Source organism: Fukomys damarensis, unplaced genomic scaffold (genome assembly GCF_012274545.1).
Source record: "Fukomys damarensis isolate Sample0158 unplaced genomic scaffold, DMR_v1.0_HiC HiC_scaffold_39, whole genome shotgun sequence".
Classification (NCBI taxonomy): domain Eukaryota; kingdom Metazoa; phylum Chordata; class Mammalia; order Rodentia; family Bathyergidae; genus Fukomys; species Fukomys damarensis.
Window position 1 is genome coordinate 63,216,995 of NW_022900951.1, and position 13,578 is coordinate 63,230,572.

Sequence of the window (13,578 nt, forward strand, 5' to 3'; positions counted from 1 at the left end):
CTTATAAGAAAGAGGAGACATAGAAAACCTGAACATGATTCCCCCAGATTTTGCATGAGTCTTTTCCCCTGTGACTCAGCTGTATATTCTTATAGCCTTGCTGTAATAAATCTTTGACATCAGTAGTCAGCCATACCATAGAGTTCAACTACAATTCCAAATAGGTAGTCTGGTTTTTGGGATCCTTGATGCAGGAGGACTGAAAGTGTTTCTTCTCAGGAGTTCACTTATTTACTTACCCTTCTACCAGATGATGTACCAGGACCATCTGAATCTAAGTCAATAATTTCTGTATCCTAAATTAAAAGAAGAGAGTGGAAGAAGATGTTAAGTTACATTAAAAGTCTTATGAATTAGATGGACATTTACAAGAAAACAGGAAACATAATCATGAGTAACTTTCTTTCACTGGAGCTAATAGCAGAACAAAGGCTGGAGAGAGACCTCTGCCAATATACTACGTACAAATTAGAAAATATACTAGAAAAAAAGAACTAAACAAAGTTTTGCTTTAAATTACAATAGAAAATAGACAAGGTGTAGTAATTGGTATCTGCTTAAGTTTACATCTTTTTTAAAAAATTTATATTGATATGCTTACTTAGTATCCTAACCTATGAAATTCTCCTTTTAAAATATCGAGTGTTTTGTCTTATATTTTAAGGGATGGAAAATAAAGTATTGATATCTTGTCACTGAAAGTCACTAAGTCACATAGGATGTCTGGCCACCTCTCCCTAACAAAACCCTATAGTACTATTATATTTCTTGTATATTTCATCTGAGCAGAGATCAAAGAATTTAATATAAGAAGATGCAAATGTTCAGCCAGCATCCTACAGTCTTTCACTGCTCATGATCAATTGGAACATTTACATGTAGCACCTACCATATTTCAAACAAACAAGAAATACATTCTTATTTATTGTGCTGACTCTTACCTCTTCTGCATCTGTACTGTTTAGTTCTTCTGCTTTAATTTTATTGTAAGTATCGAGTATATCAGTACAACTTTGATCCCTAAGAAACAAAATATGTCCAAATATATTTAAATTTATTCTTTAAAAATCAGAAATTAGTCTCACTGAAACAGAAAAGTGCTTCTTACCCAATAAATCGAAGTAAGACGTCAGTTACAATTTTGGCTGCTTTAACTATAGGACTGTCTGGCTCATTGAAAGTCCTAGCATTATGTTCAATGTAGCGTACCTCCCACATTAAAGCTGATATTCTCCTATGGAAAAAAAATATTCTCTTAGACTTGGTTGATACATTTAAATTATATTCTAGAAACATATAATATAGAATAACTAGGCACTTAACCATGATATGTCAAAGGTGTTCCAATATAAGAATACGACTCAAAATATAGGTATGACTACTGTATGCAAAAAGGGATGATTTAGTTTCAGGATTTTAAACACAGGGAAGAATTTTGAACAACTAGATTGCCTAATACAACTTGGAACAGAGCTAAGAACACTGAGGTAGAGTAATTTGACAAAAACAATAAAAAATATTTGATAAAGTTAAAATAACATTTAATTTTCTGGGAAAAAGTCATGAAGATTAAAAGAAAAAGCCAAGATCCCAACAATGAATGTAACTGTACTGTATCCCTAAAATGTACCAATAAACTCAATTAAAGCTGAAAAAAAAAGAAAAAGCCACACTGTAGAAAATGACAGTATTTTTTACCTAGTTACAACATATTTTACTAAATTAAATAATATATGTTATACAAATACATTTAACTTTCAATTATAAGAAGCAGACTCATCAGTTCATGGAATACTATAGTTCTGGTGGAAGAGTTGGATAAGAAAGAGACCAAGAACTGGCCCTCAAAGCCCTTCTATAATCATCCTTCTCTCAACTGAAACCATGAAAAAACTAACTTGGTCCTTTGCATAAATGTATTTATTTATTTCAAGGCTGCAATTAAATCTAATTAACTGCTACTTAATTTGTCAAAGAGGATTTAAACATGCTCCATGTTTCTGTAGCATCCTAGAATCCATAAACCACTCTAATTGTGTTTTTTTTCAGCTTTAATTGAGTTTATTGGTACATTTTAGGGATACAGTACAGTTACATTCATTTTTGGGATCTTGTACCTGTACATGACAAGTCTTGATTCTCATTTTTTCCCCTTACCCCTGCCCTCCCTTCACCCCCTCCTCCCCTCCCCATCTACAAACACTTTATTTTCATCTTTTCATTATCTCACATTTTTTTCTTTTCCCTTATTACCCTTCCCCTACCCATCCCACCTTCGCTACACCTTTAGCTCCTTTCTTCCCATTTCTAAATTCTAATTGTGTTTAATAAAGAGAAGTTAATTGTACTTTCATATTACACACAACTGGTGTGTGCTATCCATATTTTCCTCTTTCTCCTATACCTTTCTTATCCTGAGAATCTACTGAATAAAGAGAATTGGTATCTTGAAATGAGTGGGTCTGTAGATGATCATTTTATACTATAAAAATACAGATCACCAAAAAGTAAGCAAGAGCCACACACCTATGCATTTTATAAATGATAAAACTAAACAAACCTGTAAAATCGATTTTCAAGTCTCCGCCTGATGGTATTGAGGTCAGTTGGATAAGCAACTACAGTACAATATAAGGGGTAGGCACTGAGATCCACTGGAACAGCAAAGGGGCTGGCAAAATCTACAAAATTACCAAGATCAAAAAAGTAGTTAAAGAAGACACTAACAATTTCTGTTAATGAAAATTCCCTTTGAAATAAGAAAGCAGGGTTGATAGGCTACATTTCTGAAACAATAATGATACTCTTATGCAAATATAAGGTTATTCGTTTTATTAGGACATGATATCTGTATCATGCATGATAAATTGGTTCAAATCAGGTAATTAAAAAAAAACAAGCAGTGTATTTATCTTCAAAATTCTATGTTTTCTCTAAACAACTTCCAAACTTCTCAAGCAATACATTTTAGAAAATATAACTATTCATGTGGGTGAAATATTATTACTCACCCACTTTCTTTACCAAGGGACCAATGCAAGTCAGGCTCAGGAAACAGCTAGCGAGCCAAATGACTCAAAAACTAAAGATGCTTGCAGGCCTTCCTTCACTGTTAACCATTCCTCCCTGAGTGCTGACAATTCATCAGTTATTGCTTTGCCCAGCCATATAAAAATGTTAATATTAAAACTGGAATCACTAAGCCTCTTGAATTGAAAATGAAGTATACAGTGATAAACTGTATTCCCTCTTGCAGAACTTTAAAATTATCCTTGTTTTCCTAGCTCCCATTTGTTATCCTAGTATGATTTCACATTGATCATACCCAGAGAAAGAAGGTGGTTGATGCCCTGAATAACTCGTTCACATTCCTCATCTCTGGAATGAGCCCCCCATTCTCCTTCCTGGGGTTTATATAGCAAAGCAGTCAGTTCCTCCTGAGACACAGGAACACCTGCACCAACTTCATCTGGAAAGGCAGCTAGGTATAAGATAAAAATGTATAAATAATTAGTTTGCAAAATTATATTATTTTACTTGTAAAATAATTATAATTCATTTTAAAATGCATATTTACTTCCTTCCGGAATTGGTTCCATATCCCAGGGGCTCATCTTTTCTCTCTCATTATTGTCCCAGCTATTAAAAAACAAGATGGAAATCAAATTCACAATCATTTTTTTCAGATTCTAACATAATTTGCACGACTTCCTCAGAGTGAAATTTGGAAGGTGACAATATAGCATTCAATAAAGTACAACTTTGCTTATGTAAAACTAATATAAAACTACCTACAGAGGAAACATGGACCACCAATATGAAATTTATAGGTAGTAAATCTAATCTTACTAGTTTTTTTGTTGTTGTTCTTGTTCCAAACAACCATATATTCAGTATTGAGCTAGGGAGACAACAATATAGTTTGGAAAGTATCTTTTAGGTGAAAAGAATTTACTTAACTTATCAATTCTCAATCTACTTTTGGCCTAACAGATTAAGTATTAAAGTATTTCCAAAATGTTATTATTCCTTGTGATCTACAATATGGAGACTTTAAAAACTCAATCTTCACAGAATAAACATTTTTGTTTCATTTTTAAGGAGCTTCGATTATAAGGAACTTTACGACTATGGGATTTCAAGAAGAATTGAAGTAAATATAATAAAAATAAGACCTCAAAATATAAAACAGTCACTTCTGTGTAGAATTCATATCATTACAAAAGACTATTAACTGCTATATTCCAGATTTTTAAAATTGCTTTAAAGATTAAATTTATTTCAGTATCTTTCATGAAAATATAATTTTAATTATTATTTAAAACAGAAATACTTAAGAGAAAATGTAGATAATAAAGGAGGTAGAAATGTGTTCAGTTTTTGTTTACCATCAAATTTATTCCAATAGGTACTATGATTACTTCCTTCCAGGTATATGTATTATAAGACTAGTAACAGATAAAAATTATTATTCCTGGTAAGGTTTATGCAGAAGTCATATAACACTATAGTATTCCATAAAGCATAAAAGACCATAACTTTACTTACTGAACACTGTAACACTGGAAAGAACTATCAGGATATTCTGGTTGAAAAGGCTGCTGACTCTCCACAGTTCCAAACCACCAGGCATCATCAATTATACTGCGGAATTTATCACCTGTAACATTGTTAAAAATTCTTAAAAAGGTGCTCTTGAGAATGTCAGCTCTGTTTCCACTCTAAATTACTTGAAGGCAAAAACTAACACTATATCTATCTTTATCAGATGTTTCAATCTGAGTTTACTTTATAAGTAAATTTTACATTTACCCTCTTCAAGTATTTTGATTTCCAAGTGGTAGAAATCTTCTCAAAATAAAATATGTATGTTCATGTCTTCTTTAATAAATATACCATTAAATTCTATCAATTATTTGGGATTATCATGAAGCATACTCCTTACTATATAGCATGTATGTTAATATGTGTTTCTTTCTTTTAGTTTCTTTTCCTTTAAAAATATTTTTTGACAAGCTGAGTATGCTTTATCTGAAATGTCTGGGGCCAGAAATATTTATAAGTTTGGAGTTTCCAGATTTTGGAATATTTGCATTTATGTTACCAGTTAAATATCCCTTACCCAAAAACCTGAAATATGAAATGCCTCATGTTGCTCAGAATGTTTTGGGATTTGGAGTTTTGACTAGAGACTTTTAATCTGTACTAATGTTCTGCCTTTAAATAGCTAAGGATTACAAATCAAAATCATTATGAATAAAAATATCTTATACATCAGAGAATTTAAAAATACTAATGAGCAACACCTACATAGAGTTTAATACCTATCAGGTATATAAGGACTTCATACAAATTACTGACATTTTGTTCACATCAACTCTACACATATACTAATGTGATTTCCATTTTCAAGATAAAGGGAGTAAATACTGAGAAGTTAAAAATTTGCCAAGATCAAATACTAGTATGCGACAGAGCAAGATCTTCACGTCAGACTGAGCAGACCTATTCTTCCAAAATTATGGCTTTGCTACGGTTAAATGATCATTATTCTGCCGTTCCTAATCAGAGAAAGAAAAAAAAAAGAGAGATACAGAGAAATAAGAGGCAGAGGGCAGAAGAAGGATGGGGAAAGGAAGGAACAAGGAAAAAAGGCAGGCAGGCAGGCAGAATCTACAGTGGTATGTTTATGACCCAAGTATAAAGTACTCCAAAGATCAACCAAAATTTGAGAATTTTTCAATTCAGATTTCTTTACTAAAAAAGTAAGTATGTGTAGTAGGCTCAGAGATTACAGTAGTCTCCCGTTATCCCTGGGGAATATTCCCCAATATCTGCAGTGAATGCCTGAAACTGCAGACAGTACTGCATTGAACACTACACAGTCATTCATTGGTATTGGTGAACCACAAATACTCCAAAATAAGGATGCTAAAGTCCAAAATAGCATAGTATTTGGATATAACTAATGCACATCTTTCTGTATATTTTAAATAATTTCTAATATATAATAAAATATGAATGATGTTAACATTTGTTATACTATATTATTTAAGAAACTGAAAAAAGTTTAAATGTTTAATAACAGATGCAATTTTTAAAATATTTCTGATTCATGTTTGGCTTGATCCATACATGCAGAAACCAAGGATACAGAGAACCTGCTCTACTTACTAATTTTTCCCATACACACATAGCTATGATAAAGTTTAATTAATGAATTAGACACAGAAACTAGCAAAAACAACCAATAATAAAACAGAACAATTATAAACTATACTCTAATAAAATTTATGTGAGTATGACCTCTCAAAATATATTTTACTATACTCATTCTTATTCTTGTGATGACATGAGATGATGTAGTGTCTAATGATGAGATGAAGTGAGGTAAAATATCTGGATGCTGTGTCATAGTCTTTAGGCAACTACATAAGGGTTACCTGAACACAAGTACTGTGATACTCAAGAGAGTTGACCACATAGCTAAGTGACTAACAGGCAGGAAGTGTAGCATGGACACACTGGACAGAGGAATGATTCACATCGCTAGTAGGATGGAGTATGATGGTGCACGATGTCATTATATTATTCAGAAGAACATGAAATTTATAATTGTTGAATTGTTTACTTTTGCAATTTTACATTTTATATTTTCTAACTCCATCTAAAGATAGGCAAGTAAAACTATGGAAAATGAACTTCACAATAAAGAGGAACTGTTCTATAGTCCACAAAATTTGCATAAAAATCATATAAATGTAACTGAAAAGCAAATTTTAATTTTTGTAGCTTCACCAACAGCTTTGGCTGGTTAAATGTTACAATAGTTACTGTTGAATCAGAGTTAAAACATTACTTACTTCTAGTTTAATTGTTATTAAATGATAATTCTATACTTACCAATTTGCCAGTTCCTTTCTTTGGCTTCATTATAAAACTGATGTAGCACAAGGAAATCAATGACATCTGGCATGTCATGATACCTGTACAAAAAATAAATGAAAATCAATTGAGAGATATAACAATACTTGATATTTACTAAATATCCAATGACATATGTTGAATGTGGAGTTCATGGAACAAACTATTACAAACCTCACAGTCCCTCAAAAAGTCTTCACATAAATTCTATCTGGTCTGATCTATTGAGGAGTACCTGCCTACTACTATATCTATTTAGTAATATAAATATAACAATAAAGTTTTTTTCTTTTTGCTTTTTTGAGACAGGAACTTGCTAAATCAGTTGTCTTGAACTTCTGATCCTTCTGCCTCAATTCCTCCTTCTTCTGGGTTTACAGGCATGTACCACTTTACCCAGAAGCCAGTAAAGGTTTCTAAAGCCTAGAAAATAAATGATGTGTCCTTTCATCTTAGATTTTAAATTCAACTTTATGAAACAAGCCATAGGTTTGTTTGTTTATTTATTTATTTTATTTATTGCAGTACTGGAGAATGAACTCAGAACAATGTGCTAGCAAGGTAGGCAACAGCATCATTGAGCTAAATCCCCAGCCCACTTTATTTTCTTAATAGAAATAAGACTAACTACCATATTTCAATCATACTGTTGGTAACTTGTGTATGTTTTTGATTCATTACAATAAACCTGAGGAAATATTCACATATTTGCTTTTTCATTTTATATGAAATTGAGTAAACTTGTTCATGAATCAATCCAGCAACCACTCACACATCCATCCATCCATCCACCCATTCATATCGTATGTATAGCTATTAAATGGGGAAACAAAACAAGAATTAATTTGGTCTTCTGACCCTAAACCCTGTAGTTCTGCTGTTGTGTTTTCTCCCTCCCTCCCTGAGTCTTATACTTTGCAGAATATACAATGGGCACACACACACACACACACACACACACACACAGAAATAACTACTTACTTAATGGAAAAAGACTCTCCAGTCATTTTGCCTGAAATGGGATCCAGAAATGCAAGCTTCAAGCAACATAGTGTAGGTGGTCCAACCTCGTATTTGATTCCTACAATCTTAACGAATTCTTGTTCCTATTCATGAAAATACCAATAAATCACTATTTGCAATGTGAATAACTACCTACTGTTCACATATGTCATTATTACTTGAAAATTTTAAGAATTATGCTAATATTTATCAAATGCTAGACACTAGACTGAGCATTAAAGATAAAAGACATAGGTTTTTATGGCTTGTGTTTAAAGTTACTTTTCTCTTGTTGCTGAGACAAAATATTGGACACTTAATATTAAAGGGGGAAGGCTTTATTTAGTTCACATCTGTAGAGGTTTCAGTCCATAATGGGCTGGCTCCAAGGCAGGGTGGCTTGGCAGAGGGACAATGCAGAGGAGAACCAGTTCATGGAAGTAGAAGACAGCAAAAGCAACAAGGGACCTTAACAGCACCTTTATGCCCCTTTATTTTATCCAGACTATGTAGGGTGGGTAGAACTGATATCCTTAATCTTAGTACCCTTGAACCTAGCACTGCACCATGAATCAGTTCCAGCATCACACACTCTAGATCCAGCTGCTTCTGAAAAAGCCCTATTATGACCGCATAAGGCTTTTGGGAGGTCAGAGGTGGAATGTTATGGCTTGTGTTTAGATGTCTCCCAAAAGTCTCATGTAGTCCTTGTTGGAGCTTTTGCAGAGGTTCTTGGATCTAGAGTGTGTGATGCTGGGATTGATTCATGGTGTAATACTAGGCTAGCAGCACTAGGATTAAGGGTGTGAGTGCTACCCTAAGTAGTCTGGATAAGATAAAGGGGACCAACAGATGCTGTTAAGGTCCCTTATTTTTGCTGTCTTCTGCTTGTCTTTCCTCCTTTAACTTTGGATGTCCAGTATTTTGTCTCAACAATAAGAAAAGTAACTAAGATATAGGTTTTAACGCTAATAGAAGGTTCTTTTAGGAGGAAGGGTTCTAAACCAAGGACAAGTAGCAGAATACCCTAGGCAATTTTTCATTATCAATGTATCTACTCTTACAAAATCGAATTCTATAGGCCTGGGGTATAGATAGATCATATATTGTTTTTTATTTATTTATTTTTTGGGGGTACCAGGGATTGAACTTGGGTCCTTGTACTTATGAGGCGGTGGAACCACTGAGCTAAATCCTCGGCCTTAGGTCATATATTCTTAAAACAAAAACAAGGAATTATGTGTTTGTGTCTAGTCAAAAGGCACACTCCTATGAGAAGTATATTATGTGAGCATACAAATATATATGATGCACATGTATGTCTTATCTTGGAATGCCTCCAATATCATGTTACAACAACCTTGCACATGAACTGATTGTTAGTCACACTTAAGAGATGGCAAGCATAGGATATTGTAGGCAGGCATAGGCTACTGTACCTCTCACAATTTCCTAGAAACACAAAGCTAGGAATAAAAATTTAAAATTACATACTTTATTCCCTTGATTCTGAAAAATAACTTAATTTTTACCTGATTCATAACAGATGGTTTTTATCCCTTTATACTAGAAGCTACCTAATTATATTAAGTTCCTTCCATAAGACATTTTAGCACTTTATAATACTAATGCATTTTTCCTACAGTTTTTTTCCCCTGGTACCAGGGATCAAACTCAGGACCTTGGTCTTGCCATGCAGGTCCTATAAGTGTTTTAATAAATCTTTATTATCAGTTATTATGTAGATTATTTCTTGTATCCTTCTTGCTAAACATCATCACACAAAACCCTTCATTTACATAGAAAACCCTGGCCAAATTACTCTAGTCTCTTATACGCTGAACTTTAAAAAAAAAGACATATTAAACTTAAGAAGAAATAATGGTATTATGTACATAAACACATGAATGTATGTATGTAGGGTATGTATTTAAATATACATGAATAGAGGGGTGGATATCTACTTATTGGCAGAAAATGCTTCAATGTTGGGGCTGGGGATTTAGCTCAGCGGTTCAGTGGCCTGCCTTGCAAGCACAAGGACCCGAGTTCAATCCCCAGTACCAAAAACTAAAAAGAAAGAAAAAGAAAATGCTTCAGTGTTAAATTGACGTATATGTGTTATTCAGTATAAGCAGCTATATGGATACTACATCAAAAGACACGTTCCAAAAACACCACAAGTTTGTAAGCTTCTTGTGATTTAAGGTATTTAATATATCCCAAAGCTTCCAGAACCTTGAGAAGCCTTTTAATCCACATACTTTATCACTTACTTAGTTTCCAGAATGTACAAACAAGGAAAATATCTACACTAGGGAACTCCTGCTTTGCTCTGGAAGTGGAATGGTATAAACTAGAGGATATAAAGCTTTAGAGAAATTAGTCAAATCACAAAGACAAGAGACAGTATACAAATTTCAAGTAACATATATTATGCAACTCATAAGAGCAACTTCTACAAGAGTATTATATAAAGTTTTATTTCAGATACATAACAGTTAAATATGTATGAAAATAATATAAAGCTTATGAGTAAAATAACCTCAAAGCTGCAATAATTGCACAGCTTATGAATTTGGTAAACTTACCCTGAGATCCATTTTATTCCATGGCTGTTTTTGTAAATTAACGCTATATATTTTTGACTTTCTTACAGCCCGTACATAAGCTTCATGTCCTTGCCTAAAATAAATAAGCTAAAACAAAAAACATACAATATCAAAAATTAGCAATCTACTTATCAACAACTCTATATATCTCAATATATTTTCTACAAATATCCTCTTCTATTTCCAGAAAACAAATAATTACTATTTTGAAAATACTTTGTGCAATAAAGGTACTTTTCTCTACCAAATGATATTCATTCAATATTCATGTCTTTGTAACCCTGTACTAAGAACCATATTGTGCTAGGTGTGGTGGTGAATGCCTGTAATCCCAGCATTTGGGAGGCTGGGGCAGGAGGGGATGGCCAGGAGTTTGAGGTCAGCCTGGGCTACATAGTGATTTCAAGACTAGCCTGAATTACCCAGTGAGACCCTGTCTCCAAAAAGAAAGAAAAGGAAAAAAAAAAGAAAAGAAAAGATCCACATCATATAAACTGCATGCATCATTCTTTTCTCCCAGGTAGCTTCACAAATCCAAAGAAAAAGATTCATGACAGATGTACACAAAATGTAACACACGGTTAAATTTTAAATTGTTATATTGCAAGGCTGGGTGTGGTGATGCATGACTCTAATTCCAGCACTCTGGATCAAAGTGAGTTTGAGGCCAGCATGAGCTACACAGTGAGTTCAAGACCAGCTCAGACTGAATGGTGAGGCTCTGTCTCAAATACGGAAAATTTGTATATTGAAAATTATAATTAATATTCTAAATATTGATATTTTTGAAACAGTCTATAATTTTATATAAACAATACAAATTACAAGTTATTGGAGTTATTTCAAGATGACTTCAAATTACACTTTTATAAGACTTGATGGGTTAAAAAATGGTTCACATCACAGATGGCAAAATATGGGCAGAAAATGAATCCAAGTGCATGGCAAGTCTCTGCAATTTTCTAAGACAGCATTTGCTAGCATAGTTTACATTTTTAAGGAAGATTTCTTTTCCTCTTAAGAGTTTAAAGTAGTAATAGAGATAAGTAAATAGAAGTAACACAAAAATATTCTGAGATTTAAAAATGTACTACCAATCAAAATTGTCTAAATGAGAATATCTAATAGCTAAAAATCCAAGTAGAAAATGAAAAGTAGTTCAATATTAGTAAATAAAATGACTATAGTGATTAAAAAGTAAATAAGAACCCTGTCATAATATTGCACACAGATGAGTTAGAGCCCTAAGCATAGAAAACAACTAAGGCACATTCACAGAAGTTAATATTAAAAAGAGAGAAACTACCACACTCACACATTTTGCCTGGGGATAAATAGCACTGACTGATATTCTAAATAGACATCAATCGCCTTAATTGGGGAACAAAACATTCCTAGCTAGCCCATTCCTTCCCAGAAATCCAAGTAAGCTTGCTATGTTACTAGCTTACCTATTTGATCTCCATTTAATCAATATTACCTGGGCAACTGTACTTGCAATCTTATTGGCTGATCATGGTTTTGTCCCACCTCATGCCCACCTTGGGTTTTTCCACTGGATCTTATAGTTTTGTCCCACTTTCTTCCTGCCTCACCTTGTGGCTCTGCCCCGTAAATGCCTTTGAGAAGTGAAGTGGGTGGGCAACTGTTAGGATAAATTTTATTTATTGTCTTTTGTCGTGTATGGTTTTTTAATTAATTTGGTTTGATTTGTTAAAAGAATGTTTATCAGTCTTAAATAAGTATAAAAGGGAAAGTTTATTGAAGGATATGTGTATATACAAAATAAAAGTAAGAATGCAGAGGATAAAGAAAGAGAGTTTTTTAATAGTAAGAGGGATTCTATCTGGGAAATTATTTTTAGGCTTTTTGGTAATAATATTGGAATGTTGTAGGAATTAGGTTTATTATTTGTAATATAGTATGGGTCTCTTTAGTAATCCCTTTGGCTACAGGTTTTAATTTTGGGCGTAAGATAGTAGTAGTAGTCTGGGTTAGGTGGGTTGTTTTTATAGTTTTTTAGATAAAGGTAGTAAAATTATTTGAACTTTTTGTGTGAAATAGGTGAATGTGTTTGTAGTTATGTTTTAACTAGGCCCTGGCCACGGGTTTGGGAGGGGTGGAATGTATCATATTTTTTATTTTGATGTTAAGAATATTTGGTCTTTTTAACAAAGTCCTCCCTGCTTTTTTTTTAGGGAACTGGCCAGGTATCTAGGGAAAGAAGAGGTGAATTAGTGATTATGTGTCTTAGAGAGTTGGAAGTCTTAATTTAAGTTTTTTTAATTTAAAGTTTTAATTTTTTTATATTTGGTTTTAGGGTTGGGTTGAGGTATAGGTATAATTAATGTGGAATTTTTGTAATATAAAAGATTGATATAATTTATTTTTTGATATATTTAACAATTACAGATATAAAGAATTATTAAAGTCAAAATGATTAATAATATAGGTGTAAATATCATAGAAAAATATTGTTGAGTAGTAGGATTAGTGAATAGAAAATCTCATTATTTGTGATTGGCATTTTGTATAACTGTATTGTGTAGATTTAATATTTTATTTTTAACAATTGTAGTAGTTATTTTATGCTTTTTAAAAGTTTTTTTATTTTTTTGTAGGTGGGTTTTTAGTAGAATTATGAAGTATTTTAGTTAAAGAAAGATCTAAATATATATGAGGTGGTTTTAGATATTTTGGTATTTATTGAAGAGTAATATTTATTAGATCGGGTAATAAATAATAAATAGTATCGTTTTAATGGAGCAATTTAATATGTTGTAGACATTTTGAGAAAGGAGAGGGTAGTTTTATGTTGGAGAGTTTTGATTTATTGGTGTTTGTTAAATATATGTGTTGGGATTTTATTTTATATAAAATAGAATAGTAATAGGATATATAGTAAGAAGATAAATATTAGTGGAATGAGATAATAGATATGGTTTTATTATTTGGGTTAAATTATTATATATGGGATTTCTATTTGTAGGAATATATTTTTTTAATTTATAAGTAATATTATTATTATTTATATGAGTAT

At 32.4% G+C, this 13,578-nt stretch overlaps 1 protein-coding gene across 1 annotated transcript in view; it reads right to left on the bottom strand.

Annotated features, from left to right (window-relative positions):
- Brwd3 (bromodomain and WD repeat domain containing 3) overlaps positions 1-13,578 on the bottom strand; it is a 169,737-nt gene that overhangs the window by 10,728 nt on the left and 145,431 nt on the right. Inside the window, exons 25-34 of the mRNA XM_010631085.2 lie at positions 10,518-10,625; positions 7,906-8,030; positions 6,904-6,986; positions 4,549-4,660; positions 3,578-3,639; positions 3,326-3,481; positions 2,561-2,681; positions 1,109-1,234; positions 942-1,020; positions 240-296 (exon numbers count right to left, since the gene is read on the bottom strand). Of these exons, the coding sequence (XP_010629387.1) occupies positions 240-296; positions 942-1,020; positions 1,109-1,234; positions 2,561-2,681; positions 3,326-3,481; positions 3,578-3,639; positions 4,549-4,660; positions 6,904-6,986; positions 7,906-8,030; positions 10,518-10,625 (1,029 nt within the window). The remainder of the gene's footprint in view (positions 1-239; positions 297-941; positions 1,021-1,108; positions 1,235-2,560; positions 2,682-3,325; positions 3,482-3,577; positions 3,640-4,548; positions 4,661-6,903; positions 6,987-7,905; positions 8,031-10,517; positions 10,626-13,578) is intronic.